This window comes from Ornithodoros turicata, chromosome 10 (assembly GCF_037126465.1).
Source record: "Ornithodoros turicata isolate Travis chromosome 10, ASM3712646v1, whole genome shotgun sequence".
Taxonomy (NCBI): Eukaryota; Metazoa; Arthropoda; class Arachnida; order Ixodida; family Argasidae; genus Ornithodoros; species Ornithodoros turicata.
In genome coordinates, this window is record NC_088210.1 from 27,540,862 (window position 1) to 27,559,977 (window position 19,116).

Consider the following 19,116-nt stretch of genomic DNA (forward strand, 5'->3'; position numbering starts at 1 on the left):
GCTTCTGATTTGAAGGGAGAGAGGGGTGTACGCCCCTTTTTTTAAAGCAATTATCATATATCGAAATTGCTACAAAAAGGCGTTACGCCCCTCTCGCTCTTCGAATCAGAAGCGGTACCCCTAAACTCTTGGAAATGAACTTCACCGCATAGCACGCCCCTAGCAAACCGTCATCTCGAACGATATCGTTATCTGCCCTGATCTGTTGAAAACGGGAGGCGTACGCATTTTTGTGAGAATTATGAACCCCATAAGTGACACAAAAAAGGCGTACGCCTCCCATTTTCAACAAATCAGGGCAGATAACGATATCATTCGAGATGATGGTTGGCTAGAGGCGTGGTATGCGGTGCAGTTCATCTTTAAGAGTGTAGTCCGATATAATTTAGTTTCTCCTCCACATTGACGCTCTGATTCACTCTTGGAGGAAGCAACTTTTCAAAAGTACACTCCTCAAAATCAAATCAGAAAATCAAAGGAGAACATTTTCGGGACCAGATATATATTGTCACAACAACTATCTCTTTTGGGACCTCTCTTGTGGCACTGGGGCAGCGCCCAGTCTGCTGGCCGGCATCAGCCCCATCTCATCATCGTATCTCTATTTGTGTGTGTGTGTGTGTCTTTTGGGACCAAATGCATTGAAGTGCATGAATGCATGGTCAGCCAACTAAAATGGCGAGTAATTGCAATAAGTTGCAGTTACTCCCCATTTTACTATAAACTATACAAGCCCATGGGAACTAAGCTGTGATTGCTTCCGTAATTTACTCCTTTTTTTTTTTTTTCTGAGGGTATACGATGACCACAAACCAGGAGTTTTCTCGGCTTGTATTTTCGTTTGATGGGGGCGTCCCGCAACTGGCTACTGCCGCGTATTTTCCCGGCACATTCATATCACGAGGTTTTAGGTGGATGTCGGGAAAATCCCACATCCCAGACGTCTCTAACTACACGTTTCTGAATACAATAGATATATGCGTTGTGAATACGCGTGTACTTGTGAATATTCTCTGTGTGGAGCTATTTATATTTCATTTATCATTTTATCTCAACTGCTGTTATCACAAAAATACTAACGGCGGTACGTTCGTCGCCCTTCTACAACCATAGCGACTTCACAATGTTCCCCATCATAATTGCCTTCTTTTTCGCACTTATTACTTCCGCGTTCAACGAAAAAACAACACGAAACGAAAAACAAAACAAACAAAAAACGAAAAGGGGAGCGAAAAAGTGAAAAGGAAGCCCAAAAGACGGAGTCTTTGTGTAATAATAGAAAACAAAAGCTGCATGCATGCTGCATCTATTTTCATCACTCTTACAGAGGGTGCATGCCTCCTTCCCCAAAGTCCTCTTTGGAAACTACATAAGCCTGACTCCTTCCCCAAAGTCCTCTTTGGGGAAGGAGTCAGGCTTATGTAGTTTCCCGCTACTGTCTCATGCAGTTCCCACCCGTGGATTGCTGTAGCTTTGTTTCTTCTTTTTTTTGTTTTTTCCCCAGTTTGTGCAGCCGCACAATGATATGCACTCTTCCGCGCACCTGCTTTCATGCTCTGCTCCTCGATTTATTTATTCTTTATTTATTTTTTTGTCCACAATTCTTCCGTGCTGAAGCTTTTGATCTCTTCCGCCGTATTCACCGAGGATGACTGTACAACAAGCATGCGAAGTTCGATTAAACGCCAAGGAGTTTAACCTCGTTGTATACTTATTATCATTTTGCGTCGCCGCATCCTTTCTAGAAACGAAAGCTATAGGAAGGTAAATAGCAACAATATAAACTTACATAAAGTAACATTGCACGTTCTTTCTTCTTTTCTTTTTTTTTTTTTTTTTTTTTTTTACGAAACGTTGTATAGACATAATTTTTGAAGGAGCATGTGAATGAAAACGAAAAGGATGCGTGTTTTCAATTGATCTTTTATATCTTTGTGTCGCTTTTTTTCTCTCTCTCTATCTCTGATCGCCGGATGCAGGATACGAAAATAATTTAGAAGGCTTTGAAACAGTGTTTTAAGTGAAATGCAATTCTTTATCTGTCCTGTGCAATACACTTCAGTAGGCATAAGAAAATACCAGTCTATTCTATTGTGATTTTGTCTGAGAGTATATCCTTTCAAGTCTGCGAGTGGCGAAAGAATGGGAACTCCTTTGATTTCATTTCCTGTCCTTTGTACGACGGACAATCGACGTTATATGTAACGTGGAGTCTGGCACAAATCATAGTATAGATGATTTTCTGTTTACAAACTTGTGGCGTCACGAGAAGACCGGTTCGAGGTTATATTTTGCTGTGGATGGCAAGAAGCGGGAAAAACGCGACCGCTGATAGGCTGATAAAGCTCATAGTGCCCACCACCAGCATGCTTTGCGCGGTGGCTTTCCGTAATGAGTGACGATGGGGTGCAGGTCGTCTTGCAGTCCACTATATACATGGTGTTTCACCTAAGGTGATAAAAAATTCTAACCGGCTACGTACTCGCCGGAGGATTGTCGGACTTTCGGCAATTACCTTCTGGAAACTTTTGCCACCATTGAGGAAGGCTTTGGACAATTTTTAATTGAAGGGAATTTTATTTTTTTCAATTGAACTTTGAAAATTGCGAAGCGGACCTCACTTTTTTTTAAACAAAAATATGAAGTCCTCCACGGATACCACAGACCGAACCAAAACTATGCACAGTATCGCAACAGAAATAGACTAAAAAAAATAGTAAAAATTCAGCTTTAGTCCCGCCTGCTTCATTGTCGCAAAGAAAAGCGCACGGTATTTGCGGGGAGAGGAGGAAGTGTTCCCGCCTCTTGCTTTACCTTTCTTTGCGCCGCGTTGACCTTGATGCTGGTGGCGACAGACTTATCACAAGGAAAACAAAACAACCGTCTTATCACAAAGAAGCCAAAACAAATGAAGGCGGGGACACTTTCTCGTCTAGACGCAGATTTCGCGCGCGCTTCTCTGCGAAAATCAAGCAGGCGGGGCTAAAGCGTCATTTTTACACATTTTTTTCGACTATTTCTGTTGCGATATTATGCATAGTTTTTGTTGGATCCGCGGTTATTCGTGGAGGACATCATATTTCTGCGAAAAAAAAAAAGTGAGGTTGGCTTGGCAATTTTCAAAGCTCAATTGAAAAAAATAAATTTCCCGCAATTAAAAATTGTCCAAAGCATTCCTCAATGGCGGCAAAAGTTTCCAGAAGGTAATTGCCGAAACTCCGACAATCCTCCGACGAGTAGGTCGGCAGTTATAATTTTTATCACCTTAGGTGAACCACCCTGTATACAGAAGAGCAAATCAGGTACGTATATACTGTATACTGACTTTTAAAAGTATTTGTAAGATACAAAGTTACTGCTTGCTTGCTTGCTGTAGAGTATTTAAGTTAACGTATACATGACGTATATATACTTACATAATTTTGTACATGACAACGAAGAATCACAGAGCATTAACGAGTGTCAGTATATAGACCGTTGGTGACGTCACCGGGAAGCCGTGCCTACCGGAACCAATGACAGCGTTCCTGACTCAGAATCTTATCACTTGATTGGGCGCGGTAGACACGGTACTACGGGAGCCACGTTATCACGGTCTACTAGCCGTCGCCACACTTAACCGTAACGCGTGGCCCACAGAGACGCCAGCGCCGCCACGCGTTGAAGCTGGGTTCGACACATTGGGTCCCTGCGCCTAATGTATCGCACCCAGCGTCAACGCTTGGCAGCGCTGGGGCCACGTGACCGCGCCTTACGGATAAGTGTGGCGACGGCTACACGCATTGTATTTGTGTATGTCATTCACAACTGTCTTTTTAGGACTTTTATGGATGTGACAGACGCGTTAACAGTAAGTCGACGCTCGATTACATACATTCTGAACTTCAAGAGATCAAGGCAGCACGGAATATGGTCCGACGTCTCCCCCCCCTATTGTATCCTATGGCTCGGCGCCACTACCGCTGCACATTGTTTAACGTGTCGTTACGTACACTGCGTTAACATTTGTCAAATGTCTCGGATCACATTCAGCTGGAACGACAGCGCTGACACGTGAAGGGATACTTCCCAGAAAACATCTGCTGGTAATTGCCGAACTGCTGCTGCTCAGCTTCTGACAGTGTATGCTCCGAGATTTTTTTTATTTATTTATTTATTTATTTATTTATTATTGCTTAGAAATGGTACGGTACAAGTACATAGAAAATTGGGCTGAGAGGGCAAGCCCTGTCGAACAGCCCAGGAAGAAACATGGGTATATAACAATGTTACATGAGTCTTGTGAGGATTGTTGAGAAAAAAAAAAAAAAAAAGGATGGAGGTGGAGGTTGAGCAGCAGACGAAAAATGGAAATACGTGTAATTGTGGTAATAACAAAGTAGTAAAACTGAAAGCAAAGTGTAAGTACATACGTCATTCAGCAAAAGAGAGTTAATACCTATAAAATAAGCTATTTGTACCCAAAAAGAAAATAAACAAGGTGACACAATATGAAATGCACAAAATCTCAAGTGCAAAAAATCAAATGATAAGAGAAAGTTCATACATGTGAGAAAACAAACAAACAAACAGGAACAAAGCATTTGTAGCCGAGAAACAAACTGTCAAACAAAACGGTTTATGTCATATGAAGAAAATGGTTCCTAACGCCGTGTTTGAACTTCCCTTCCTTCCTTCGTTCCTTGAAGATTGTTGTCCGACTTCGTCTCTTTTCTCTCTCTCTCTCTCTCTCTCTTTTTTTTTTTTTTTCGGTGGATCAGGTGAATACACCGCGAAAGAGAGTATCCTTTCGTGATACGCGTATCGGATGTCGGAAAAACCGACCGTGGATGATCACGGCTTTCCGAGAGGCGCAGAATATTCGCGCAGTGATGTGGGAACTGCAGGACTGTTCGTTACGGACACAGAGCCAAACTAAGTCACAGAATAAACAAACAAACAGATAAATACACTCTATACGGAAGAAAAAACAACAATGAAAGGATATACGTATGTGTCTTTTTGTGGACTAGACACACTATTGCCGCAAACGTTACTCCCTTTCAGGACTATTTGTTGCGCTATGAAGTAAGTTTCAGGGACAGGAAACTAAACTACAGGAGAGTGATTGAAATGTAGGGGACTAGAAGCTGTAAAAACTCCCCAGTTTACTTTTTTTTTCTCTCTAAAAGTGTAGATGCTCTTTACAACGAAATAACTATTGAAGCAACTATTAGTGGTACTATTTTTGTATCTTTAAAAATGTCTTGGCCAGAATGTTAATGAAAATGTTTTTTTTTCTCTCCCTCCCTCTCAAGAATGACTAAAACAAACCTGCCATAAAAGCTGGCACGGTGCGCAGAGAATTCCCCACACATTATATTCTCATCGGGAAGTGCTCTCATTGTTCATTTTCAAAATGTCACCAAACGCCGCTATACGGAACATTAAAAGGAGATACAGTAAACATTCCTTATAAAGAAATTGCCTCTATATTTGTCTCGAATTACCGCGTTAATCGGAGTTTCAAGGTGGCCAGCGTTTCGAACCGGCTTATTCGAAATGTGCTCCCAGCCAATTCCGCTTATTGCGAAGAGGCAGCTGACAATGTGCATGTGGCAAATCCAGCTTACGTCTTTTCATTCTCCTTCGCGTATTTCAAATTATGCAAAATTATTTCAAAATATTTAATATTCCGTTTTCTAAAAATTGCCAAAGTTAAGAAGGTATGGCGTGCACTTTCCAAGTCTGTAGCTTTTTCTTTTTTTTTTTGCAACTTTGGGTACCCGTATCGCAGAGATTAGTCGTGGTAAGAGAATGAAAATTAGTATAGGATAAAAGACGCCCGCCTTCTCCGTCTCCCTATGAAGTCTAATCGCTGCAGAGCTCGCAGGTAATTTTACATAATTTTGCAAACTTCGAGAAAATTGAGTTTTTCTCTTAAGTTTGGCACTTAATTTCTCCGAACACATTGCGAATTTGTGGATCGTTTTGGTATCATAGGTGTTGGTGCATATATAGTGTGTCATCTTCCCAGTTAAATCGAAGGTGTGGTCCAGACCACCCCGACTCATCTGACGTACGTGAAAACACCCCGTATGCCTTTGTGGGACGTCCAGTTACATTAACGCCCCTGTATTCTACGATGAGAATTATCGATTATACGCCCAAATCTCGAGACAGCGGCCACTAAATTTCGCATTGTGTGAAACCCGTTCCATATGTTGTCTGAACGTGCGCATGCTCCTATGCAGCAGCATCACAAGAGCTAGGCGTCTACGCGTACAGTGCACTTCAGTCGGCAGTGTCGAGCCCAAAGCAGAAACAGAGACAAAAAACAGAGGGAGCTAACGCAGAAAAAAGAAGAAAAAAATGCACGCGCTAGACCCGTCACAAAGTGGAGAACAGGAGACGTAATTTACGAGCGTCGCGCGCGTGCGTTGCTGTGCGCATGCGCAGACGGATCACATCCTGGCTCGCGCGTGCTTATGCGATTTTCGTCGGATGTCGTTTTCCGTGCGCGCTCAGCAGCCTCGTATACCACGTCTACTCGCTTATAAGCCGCAGAAGGGCTTAATGTTTTCCCCTGTAGTGTTTTCGTTGTGAGATGAGAGCATGCAAATGGTACGACACGATTATCATTGCATTTTTTAAATTTTATTATCGTATCTTTGTTTTTCCGGCAGACGTCATATGAAAAGTCTCGGTGTTTTCGGTTCTGATGTATGTCGAAAATTCGGTGATATTGTTTCGTGGGTAAATATGGCAGTCGTGTTCAAGTGTAAGTTACGTGTAGGTGTCGTGCACAAAATTCCATCCGGCAGAAGAACGAACTGCAAGTTCGCATCCGGTTTCGGTTGTACGATGACGTACGCGTGACGTAAACGCTGCTCCACATTTAACGGGAGTTATGCGGGTATTGGACCGGTGAGGTGATTGATTGATTGATTGCGATTGAGCGTTGATTGGGGGCGATTCAAGACAGCTTACATGTGAGTAAACCAGGGTGTATAGCAATATCACAATGCGTTCATGGTTTCCAAAAGTATATACTAGAATTACTCATTCTGTCGCGTCATACAGAGTGTGAAATCATTTCGCATATGTATCCTTTTTATCTCGCCTTTGTAGCACCGGCGAGGACTTTTGTATAGAAACTCAAACAAGGACTATAGAGGGTGTTTGCTCTAACGTGTCCAGAAATTGTATTGTTGAGAACTATGGCAAACCGGAGTCTGAAGGGTGCAGCATTTAATGGACCGATGGTAGAACGATACAGGACTGAACCGTAGATGCGCGCGTGAACGATGTCCGATGATCTTCGTCCTTTTTACAACATGTATTTAAAGCGAGCGATGAAAGGAAAGCAAGTGGTACTTTTCTGCTACTTGAGTAAGAAACAGGTACTGATTCACTAGTAGCACCTGTTTCTTAGTCAAGTAGCTGAAACGTAACGCTCGTTTCTCTTTTATCGCTCGCTTTAAGTAAAATTTCGGGACACGTTAGAGCAAACACACTGTATGTACTCATATCACTGTATCACTCATATGTTCGCGGTAGAACGAATTAAAATTAAACGTCATCACCGCTATACGCTCCCACACACTCAACCGTGCCACATTAGTGTGCTGACCTTACCATTCTTAATAACCACTGAACCCAACCAAACCTAAGCCAGAATCGAAGCTCATCGCGAGGCAGTGGAACCATCTGCCTCTCTGCGCGACGGGTTGTGAACGGGAGAAAATTTTCCTCTGACAAACCGATAATCAATATATGGGGTAATTTGTCATCTTCCCCTTCCTCCGTGCAGCTGGGCACAGAATGCTGCTCCTTTTCAACACGTTCTGCTTGGAGCTTGACCCTGTTTTTGCTACTGCAACATTTCCATCATGTATATAGACGTCCATGTACTACAATCCATGTGCGGGATTGTTATACCGAAACCGACCCGGGCAGGGAAAGAACAGCTCCCCTCGAGTGTTTGTGTATGTAGTAGACACATGTGTGCAACAAACTGCTTCGTGTAACGTCCACGCCTGCGATGTAATGAGTTAGGTATAATGTCGCAAGGCATTGTATTTTCTCGAAGGTTGCTATATATTGGCTTTATTTATTTATTTTTATTTATGCAAATACCTCAAATTACCCCGATGGGGCGTTACATGAGGGAGGGAGTCACACTAGCAAAAACAAAACGGAACGAGATAAACAACAAACAAGAAAAACTCGCGCATATTTGTAGCTAGATACACTCATGAACAACAACTAGATACACTCATACAACTCATGCTTTAATGTAAGTTTCCTGCGTGACCCGTTCACAGGATGTGTTTGTTGTTTATAAATAGCCAATAAACAATAAAACTAGTTTATTGTTTTGTTACAGTTTACAGTTGTTGTTTATTATAGTTGTTATAGTTTATTGTATCTGTAAACTGAACAGAACTTGAAATCCAAATTGAGACCACTAACCAGCCTTCATTTCGTGTTTCCTTTCTTTCTTTCTTTTTTATTTTATGCTACAACGGCCCTACGTTATTATTATTATTTTTTTGTCTTGATGCTATTATCGATGAATTTATCTCAATCTTGACTACATCCGTATACGTTTGGGAGAAAATGTGCCGTTACCCAGTCTCAGGTTTAGCAGGTATATATCTACATATATTTATTATATATTTATGTATAACTTTTTGGTCCTTTCGTACAGTGAACAACAAATGAAGTGCCAACCTTCCCCACTCGTCGTCACTACTTGTATTTGCTGCTGTTGTTTAAGTATTTATCCTGCTTGTCTTTATAGAGCGCATACCCGTTTAATAAGGACGGTCGCTGTAGCATGATGAACTGCGTCTTATCTCACAGAAGCGTATATCCTATATCACAAATTATTCCACGCGTTCAATTCAGACCGTTCCCCCACTGCGAAAGAGCCACAGAAATATACACGCTGTTTATATTCAGATATAAAGAGAAGGATTCTCGATGCGCACGCCTTGGCCATTTATTTAAGTTTGCCCAATCATTCGATGCGTTATCTATGACTTTGGCCCAGACGATCGACCATTTTCTTCGGAGCATTCCTCAAGAAGCTCACCTAATAGACGGCGCGGAATCAATCGTTTGCAATCCAAGCGTTTGGGATAAACATAGCAGTCGCGTAATTGTTTCCAAACCGTGCGTCGTGACTGAGATGCAAGGAAGAACTGGCGTACGGGGAGTATAGCAGCAGCAGAGGAAGAAGTAGGAGAACCGACGCTATATGTCATCGATGATTATGACTGATTTTGGGGGGAGATATGATAACGTATAATGACATCGTGATCGCGCGAGCGATCAGTCTGCGTGATATTTTTGAGCGTGTACCAAAAGGAACATCCTGGTACATTTCGAACACCGAAGAGGTTTGCGTTGTGCGTCTTTATATGCAAAACATGACGTAATAACGTTGGTTGCGAAGATTAAATCGGTGATGATTCGACGCAATGCTGCAGGGTGAAATACTTAGGCCCGTCTTGAGTACACGTATAGCATGGTACAGTCCATACAAGGCAAACAAGCATATAAGAGCATTTCTTTTAATTGACGTGTTAGCGCCGCGAAGCAACTGTGGCAATGAGCAGCGTACAGAGGTGGAACGATGGAGAGGGTCCAGCAGGAAAGAGTGAGTGAAAGAGGGGGTTAGTGTACCTCCTGGGCCGACTTCAGGGCGAACTGTGCCGACGTTCGTCTGGAAGGTCTATCGGGAAAAAAAAAAAATCAGGGAAAACCTGAGACAGCATAGCCGGTGCAGGGATTCGAACCCGCCTCACCTCCGCGTAGAAAGCGATCATCCTAACCGCTATACCACGGGAGCTTTTCCTTCTTTTTTTTTTCTTTTTTCTTAAAGGTAAGTTATGCGTAACCTGGATTCAAACTATATAGCTAACCCTGCCTGCATGTGAACGGTATTGTTTGCGTCAATGAAGCGATCGTCTCACAGAGTCTTGCACAGTGCAGGAATTCAAAGCCGAAAAAATAAGAAGAAAAAAAGAAAGAAAAAGACTTTGGCTATAACGTTGGTTGCTGGGTTTTCCGACAGACTCATACTAAACCCCCTGTCCCCCTCTCCTTCCTGCTGTCCTCTCTCCATCTGTCCCCACCTGTACACCGCTACACGGAATAGACACGGAATAGAAAGAAGAAAAAAAAAAGAGCTAACTTTGGTTGAGGTCGCTCGCGACGCTAGCGTTATATGGCTACGTACGTGGCTCAAGAAAAAGGCTGCAAATAAAGACGGGTGTGTATACATCCGAATCTTCGCAGTGTCTTCTCTCATCCTAGCTTTCTCAGCTCTTTCTAAGCTCCCACAACACATGCATATCAGTATAGAGCACCCAGACGCATAGGTATATGTATATATAAAAAAAGGCTGAATATCGTACGGAGAGAGGGGGGAGGGAAGACGAAGGGAAGCGCTGCAGCCGCAAATTGAGCGTGCAAAAAGTGGAAAATTGACGCCCGCCTCCACAAGGGAATGCACACGCGGGGGAGAAACGCAACGAGAAGGATTCCATATACAAAAAAGAGGGGGACAGATCTCCCTATTTTTTACGCGCGTCTTTTGTGTAGCCGTGTGTGACGTGTAGGCAAGTTAAACCTTTGTAATCAAGCACACGCTCCAGCACACGGGTGTGAAACGTGCGCAAACACGTTTATTTAGTGAAACGCAAGCCGTTGAAATGCCGTAAAGTGCGTGTGTGCGTTACAAACAATGAATGGCATACTGTTGAAATAAAATTTGGTTGATATCCTCGTTTCTCGCTGATGTCTGTTCGGTTGTATACAGCAGATATTTGGCACATATACTACGACGAGGAAAATGAAAAAAAAAAAAAAAGGCGCATAGCCTTACTTGCGTGGAGGCCACGGAGTGTTTTTTTTACACCTTTTCAACGTGTAAGATAGTTGTTTTTGTGAATACGCACCCTAATTTTCTTACTTTGCAGATTCAACTGAAACTTGTTGAATGACAGTGTTGAAAACGGTGTTTTAAGGCATCCATCTGAAAAGTTTGTTTTAAATAGAATACGGCCAATACTTAAATGAACGGCCTCGGTACATTATCGCAAAAGCACCGCCGTGGCGCTCCGGTATTAATTAGTATATACAGAAATTCCAGTCTCCCTCATTTATTTATCGAAACACATACCCCAAAAATTTGAAAGAGGCTGTGACAAGCAAGCCAGCTTGTAAAGCGGGGACCTTCTTCAACGCGCGTCCAATCGACTATGCACGGTCACAACCAGCAAGTACCCGAACGCAAGCAGATATAATGTCCATCGTGTACACATTTTTCGTTCCGCACAAAACCTATTTCCCCATTAAAAGCAAAAACAAACAGAATTATTCCGCGGAGAGCGAGAAGGTAAGAAGCTTATAGAGGGGCGGCGAGACAATCTTGTACGAGGAGACCGTCCCATACTCATTTGCAAGTTGATGAAAAACCGTAAACGCTCCCTCCTCCTTCTCTGATCCGGCACCTAATGTTCGATCCTGTACACCTCGAGAAGCGGAAGAAGAAGAAGAAGAAGCAAAAAAGCGACGGCCTCTGCTCCTCACAGAGATGAAATACTCGTTCTTAATTCTTTCTTCGTATACTTTCATCATTCAGAAATGAGGAGAAGGGGCGACCACATCCACGGCTGTATACGCTCGACTTGACGACAGCAAGACTGGTAGGAGGTCCCTCTGTCGGGCCTACGGGCATCATCGTCGACTGCGCGAGGCTGCCAGACCACCCCGCGCGATATCCTCCGGCAGAGAGCAGAGTGTACGGCTGGCAACGTTGGTCGTGGGCGTCTGCCATGCGTCCGATGCGTGTCACGTGACGGCAGGTGTCGGAAAGAAAGGTCTTTTCGAAGTCTAACCTCCCTGACTTTTGCTATCGGCAGGGATCCTCGCTCGCCGTGTACATTGCAGCTTCGCGTCGTGTCTGTCGGGCCTTCATGCGCATCACGATTCATCGGCGGGCCCGGATGTAGCATGTACGCTTAGAGGTTCACACACACGGCGTGCACTTTGTCTTCAGCCTTCAGCGCACTGGCATGGCTTACTTACACTCGATGCTTGATGAAAGAGCTCGCGAGACAAAAACGTACCACACAACGCAAGCTTGTGTTTTTGTCAGCCGCTTCTGCCTCGCGTTCTGTTTTATCAAGCACGGACTCCCACCTAGCTACTATTTCCCCGTAGTTCCAGGTTTAGCAAGCTTACTTATTGATTGTCATCACTCCAAAACGTCGCAAAGTGAGATATGTGACGCAACGACACCTACCGTGAGCAACCCAGCCGTGTTGACAGGAAGAACAAAACCGATGACCACCTTTGCCAGGGGAAAAGCACTCACATCCACATCCAGGGGCAGTGCATCGAATCGCCTGAAAAGAGCAACGGGAATATTAAATTTATTTTTTCCAGCAGCTGCCCAAAGCAGCACGACATGTTGGCCCAAATATTGGACCAATATTGGCAATACCGGCCCAATATTGGTTCAATCTTGGGCCATTATTGTGCCGACATTGCCAATATTGGTCCAATATTGGCCCAACATGATGTGCTGCTTGGAGCGTCGTCCTGTAATAGCTGGCACCACCAATTACACCACGAGCCACAAAACAGCCGCCGCGCGCTCCACAACAGAGGCTCCACCGGAGCAAATACCGTTACCACTTTCACCTTTTTTCCCCCCGCACACAGAGAAAACCGCAGAGATAATTCTTCTTACAATATAAAAGGGCAGGCGTCGTCCCTTTGGGGCAGCGGGAGGTGATAAGCAATTTGACCCTTCCCTTAGGTGAGGGCGGCTTCGAGGGCCTTCAACCCTATATCCTGGCCGCGGAGGTCCCAAGGGCCCCCGTGCCTTCCCTGGTCCTGCTGGCGATCCTCGTTACCCGTGTGATGGGGAAATTGGAAGAGGTTCCAAAAGGGGGGACGGTGCTCTCCTTATTTATGAGTTTATTACGGCATCGTAAAGGCATCCTTGGATGCGTACGCGTCGCCGCAGGAAGATGGCGCAATCGTGTTTCAGAGCCTTGCATGGAAGCACAGCACACTCACTCTGATCGCTGATGGGCGGATGAGTGTAACTTCAAATTGCCCAAGTGTCTTCGGTGAGTACGGAATGCATGCGGGACAACCGTGGTCGGATAAGAACATCCTAACCCATTTCCAGCTAATGACCAACCGTGATCAGTGCATTTTGAACAAAAAGGTATAGAATGTTGTGATAGGATTACTGATAAAAATGTAAATGTTCGTAAGAGAAGTGTAAGGTAAGCAAAGTCCTAACAATAATCATAATAATAATACTTGGGAGTAGACTTAATAATAATAATGTCATCAGGCGGGGGTATTTGAGGTGCGGGGAATATATGTTTATTTATGGGGAAAAAAGGAGGGAAAGAATTAGCCTGCGCTACGCCGCCTTGCTATTCCCAGCAAAGAAAAATCAAAGAAAAAGAAATGGTCACAGTTCACACAGGAGGCCATACAGACCCGCAGGAACTGAAGAAATTCCGTGGTGAAGTACCTCACTGTGGTGTTTGAGGGTGAAGCGGTGAACTACTGAACAAAGGAACGTCCCGCCTTCATCGTCCTTTTCTTTCATCGCGCGTCAGCAACATTGGCAAACCAAGGTGAATCGTACGACCGAATTGAATCACGTCTTGAATCAGTTCGTCGAATCATACTAACCATATACGCAGAACTTGGTGAAGTATCGTGAAAAAAATGATGGGGCACCTTATTCGTTACGGTAAATTTCCTTGAGTAAAACTAAACGGACGGCGATAAAAAAAAAAAAAAAAACGTCGTCGGTGTTGAACTTTGGGGAACTGCCGCTGTCTGCATCCTTGCCTTTCACATCACTGCCACAGACCTCCGTTACCCTAGCCGCCGCCACCAAATCCCGACCGCAGAAGAGGACGGGCCGGCACGCGAGCTAATGAAAGGGAAGATTGTTCCGACGGCTGGCTGCGCGGGGAATACCAGCGGGCCCAACTGTTCCACAGGGTACCGTATCTCGTCTGTATACCCCGTTGCTTCCCTTAGCTTTCCCCTCCTGATCGATGTCCTCCTTCCACGTAAATGACCACTCCGTCCCAACGTGTAATCATCCGCTTTTTGTCGCTTTCTTTCGTTAATTTATGGTCCTGTTTTTGGCTGCGGTTTTCTCCTCGCCTTGTTTCCCCACTCCATTTTTTTTCTTCGCACTTTCTTTCCCCGTTGATTCCCAAAACGGCCACAAAAGGGCGCCTCGTTCGCACGCCCCTCTTCCCTACTCTGTTTATAGTCCGCCTTCCTCCCTTTTTCTGTAAATAAGGCATCCCATGTTTTCCTCGTCTTTCGCCTCTTGGATGACTTCTTCTCTTGTTCTTTCTGCAATCTACTTCCCTTTGTCTTTTCCTTTATTTTCCCTTTTCTTTTGTTCTCTCTCTGCCTGTCTCTCTCTCTCCTCCTTTTTCCCCTTTATGCGCGCTTCGGACACTGACTGCATTACGTGAATGCGCAGACAAAACTATTTTGAAATTGATATTAGAGATCGATAATAGATATTATAGATTTCCCGATCGAATGTGAAATCGCGGACATCATTATGGTGTTGAATTCCACAGTGTCTAATGAAATCGAAAGACAATCACAGTTTCCTTGTCGAGCTGTTCAATTTGATACGATATATCGGGACACCATCCAAAAATCACTACCCAAGCAGCACAACATCTTGGCCAAATATTGGCCTAATATCGGCAATATCGGCTCAATATCGGGTCGGTATTGCCAATATTGGGCTAATACTGGGCAAGATGTTGTGCTACTTGGGATCAGCTGTACTTCGCGTACTGTACGCAGAAGCCGGGATATTAACCCCCACGCAAAAGTCAAAAGAGAGATATGTGCGAATAAATAAGTAAAAGTGAATAAATATTACCCGGAACACCCTTGTCCGCATTCTCAGCGTGCTTACAACTAACCACCCCCTTAGGCTATAGTGTCTCTTTGCTTGTAAGTGGCTGCGGCCGAATCATTTCAAGAGCGCATATTTTAAAGCAAAGGCAACACTTCATTGCTATGCCGTGCACGAATGGTACTGTACTCGACGGAGAACGGGTAAGCATACTTCGAGGAATACGTAATGCTGCAGCCAATAGGTATGTAAATGTCGAATTAACATTCATCTACCCATCGCAGTGACAGACCATGCGTTATGGAGGTGCACGGTGGGCCCCTCGTTTAATGTGTATCTTCTCACGCGAAAGGAAATCATGTCGTGCACTCCGTGTGTAGGTATTAATGAAGGTGGATACTGAAGCTGCCAGCGGCCATGGAAAGTGGAAGCGTTTAGCGATCATAGCTTATGAAAACGGATGAAGGTTGCACTGGGGTTACCCGCACGTTCGCAAATTGGACCGAAAGTCAGAGATACGAACGGTAATGGATATACTTTTGTAAGCAGTTGTACCGGTCCAACTACCGGTAGTTCTCTTTATCCGGTCAGCATTGCCATTAAAAGATGTTGTACCTTTCTAAACGTTTGCACCCAGCCCAAAAAATAAAAGAAACAACGGCCCGGAATTAGACCTTGTCGATTGTATCGACAGGATGTATCGAACAGATTTGTTGGATATCGAATAGGTTGTATAGATTGTATCGAACACTTGTATCGATTCGTTTTATATTCCAAGTTAATCGGCAGGCCAGTTCCCGAAGTGGGTTCCACCCACAACGTCGACACTGTGGGTGCCTAGCTAAACGACGTTGATGAACAGGAACATCAAATATGTATAAGATATAGGATATAAGTAGTATATATATATGATCTATAGTCTGGTGTGGCGACGTTTGGGACTTATAAACACATGTTCAACTGCAGCCAAAGAGCTTTTGCTACTTTTCTTCCCTTAATATAGAGGATATATATATATAGTAGTAATATAGTATAGAAATATATAGGATATAGGACATATAAGATATAGGTCTCACGTTAGCGAAGCCAAAACCTCCATTTTATTTTTTCTTAGAACCAAACCAAACAGGATATAGGTATAAGACATAAGCAGTCTCTAAGCGATCAACTGCTCGTCTTCTTTTATAAATTATTATTTATTAATAAATAAATAAATAATGCGTTTTGCAACCCATCTTAATAAAGTTTCATCAGTGCAATGCCTGCCAAAACTCGGATGCAGCCTCGGCCTCGATATATCGTGATATCGAAACGCTTTTTCTCCGTCTTCCCCCTCATCCATCTCATCTTGCTCATCAGAATTCCGAGCGCCGGACGAAGGTGCGCATCTGCTCCCTGCAGGGCTACAACCCGTTGCCTAAATCACACTCCCCCTGCTGGCCGTATTCATTATTGACTACCCGAAACCCCTTCGGCGTCGGCTGCTGCTTCCCCGGCGCTGCTAATTTTGTTTTCCCTCACAATATCCCAGAGAAGGGAGGCTGCTTAATTTACGCCCGGGTCTCCTCTGCTCTTGCTTGAGGCACGCGCTGTGTGTGTCCTCACTCGTCCAAGTTCCTTAACTCGCTCACAGGTGGCGCGCCGATCGGTTCTCGATGAATAAAACAATGGGTGAGTTGCTTTATCTCTTCCTTTCTCCTCTCCCTCCTCTTCTGCCAGGGATCTGCCGGTCTGGTCTGTGTTCTTCTTTTCTTTCTCTCTCTTTTTTATATCCTTGCAGTGCGTGGGTTCATACTGTATTTGTGGGCGCTGAGTATCGGATGGAAGATGTGTGCTTGTTTTGCTTCTGGTGTGTTACGGTGCCGTGCTGTCTGCACCATATAGGTTTTCCCGACTGTCGAACCAGAAGTTCACAGCATAGAAACAAACAAAAACACACACACGGATGCATCTTTGTGCAAAACGCGTTTGAGCGTGTGGCCATATCACGTGACCACGTCACGTGGTCGTAGGATCTCACGTTGCAGTTTGGCCTATAGAGCCATCGTATCAAAAATGAAAAAGTCCTGCTGGATCTCGCCTTCGCGATAAACGTACGCATAGCGCTGACTAGAGCGACACAAACCAGCTGAATATTTACTTTACAAAAGTGATCTTAATTGAAAATACTTTTTTCCCAGCCTCGCTGTTTCCAAATGTGTGCAGACGCAAAAGCGAGAATCACCACCCGAGCCGTCTGAAGACAATATCCCTTCAGCTTGCTGAACAGTAACTCTCCATGCATGTTCCTTGCGCCCCCCTCAGCAGTTCTTTCCGCGGAATATGGTTATGCACAGCGTGGGAACAACAACAAAAAAACCCTGTCACGTCAAACTAGAGTATTTGCTCTCAGTCACGCATTTTACTTTCCATGTCATTGCACAGTTCTGCACACCTTCGTTACCACTTCATTCCTCCAAAAAAAAAAAAAAAACACTCAATCACATCGCTACATGGCCATCGCAGCACTTCAAATCCATCACGTTTGCTCATCAAAAGAAAGAAAACAGAGAACAACAGCAGCGCTACTAAACCCTGAACGTCGGCTTAAGCCCCTTCACCTTCACCCAGAGAGCTCAAAGTCCGTCTCAAATTCCAACCTGAAACCACTTTCTCACGTGCTACCACTCTACAGGATCGTGCTTCTCGTCCAACTGAAAGCGACGCAAATTGTTCGGAGGCGCGGGGGGACAGTGCCTCTTATGGAGTGCCCACTATCGGGTTGCAATCCAGAGGGTCTCTCTTTCTGAAGCGGCACGCTCGGGCCCCGACCGTGACCCTCAGGGGTCGCGAGGTTGACCCTCGGCGTCGCTGTCGACCCGCGTGACCCCGGACCCAGTCACGTTTCGCGAATCGAGCTCTGGACTCACGCTCGGTCACGGCTTGCCGTTCGTAAATTCAGCGGGCGACGAAGCGAAAAGAACGAAACAAGGGAGTCTAAAGGGGACTTCGTGGAATTCTGGGAGGAGGATGGTTATAAATTTGCTTGTCCTTATATACTGGAGGCCTGTGTGTATGAAGAGATCGTGTGTCTATGGCTGCTGGGGGGCAAAGGCACGAAAGTTGTGGTTGTGTAAGAGAAAGCAAAGTGAGAGGGTTACTGTGACGCACGTACGGCAAATTCGGTCATGAACTTTATCTCGTTGCATGCAAGCTGATCTCGAGGAGGACTTGACTAGTACCGCACGGAGCGGGTGTTCTTATACGTGCTGACTAAGGGGGACGGCCGCAACGGCTTTGAACCCATTGCACAGTTCATTAACAGTGTTCAGGGAAGAATGTCAAACCAAGAGGGCAGAGAGAGCGCTATTAAATGGCGCCGGGTGTGAAAGAAATATTCTGTCCAAGCGTTGTGGTTAGAAGCACTCAGTCACGGTTATCTTGCGAGCCGTGTCAGTTAGGGTGAATAGCAAGAGATGGTTCTCGAAGATCGCGATCTTTCGACAGAGACGGTTAGATTAGGTGGGAAAACAAAGACGTGGATGTGTCAGCCTTGATGCCGATCAGGACTCTTATTTTTTTTTTTTTTTCTTGTCAGGACTGTGAAACAACTGTGGCTGTGAGCGCCTCCATACAGACGTGAACAGATGGAGATGGGCGGCGGGAAGAAGTGAGAGAGAGGGTGCTTAGTATGTCTCATAGGCCGACTTCACGGGGCATTGTGCCGACATCCCTCCCTGTAATGTTCGCCGGAAAGCCCATAGGGAAAGCCTGAGACAGCACAGTCAATGGTAGGAGTCCCATCCAGAACCCCCCCAGCCTTCAGCATGATCCTGGGGTTGCTGTCAACGATCAAGTGCTGTATCCAGTTCGGCCACATGCCGCTGGCGTGGTCAGCTATTGACTACTCCGATACCGTTCTCCCATAGCTTATGCTGCCGATAGTCTTCCCACACATCCATGAACTGTCTACAAAGTATCATTCACCCTTATTACCCTCTAAACGTATGCAAGAAACAAGTCCGTGCTACTGCACGGTGCAATTTGCGACCGGTTGCGGCGGTAATGCACAACCCCCTACATACTACTTCATTTACACCACTATCGTAATCGTCTCACGATTAAATCCCAGAGCGCGGCAATGAGCGTCGCCCGCAAACCTTGTCATACTTCAGCGGTTGCTAGCAGACAAGTTAGATAACGCGGAGAAC

The 19,116-nt window shown here is 44.8% G+C and overlaps 1 protein-coding gene and 1 long non-coding RNA gene across 2 annotated transcripts in view; one reads left to right on the forward strand and one right to left on the reverse strand.

Moving 5' to 3' along the window:
* Nucleotides 1–19,116, forward strand: part of LOC135371298 (uncharacterized) — a 114,080-nt gene that overhangs the window by 81,415 nt on the left and 13,549 nt on the right. The window lies entirely within an intron of this gene.
* The window catches only part of LOC135371295 (zinc finger protein basonuclin-2-like), a 192,927-nt gene that overhangs the window by 70,683 nt on the left and 103,128 nt on the right, over nucleotides 1–19,116 (reverse strand). The window contains exon 3 of the mRNA XM_064605403.1: nucleotides 12,299–12,401. Within this exon, the coding sequence (XP_064461473.1) occupies nucleotides 12,299–12,401 (103 nt within the window). The remainder of the gene's footprint in view (nucleotides 1–12,298; nucleotides 12,402–19,116) is intronic.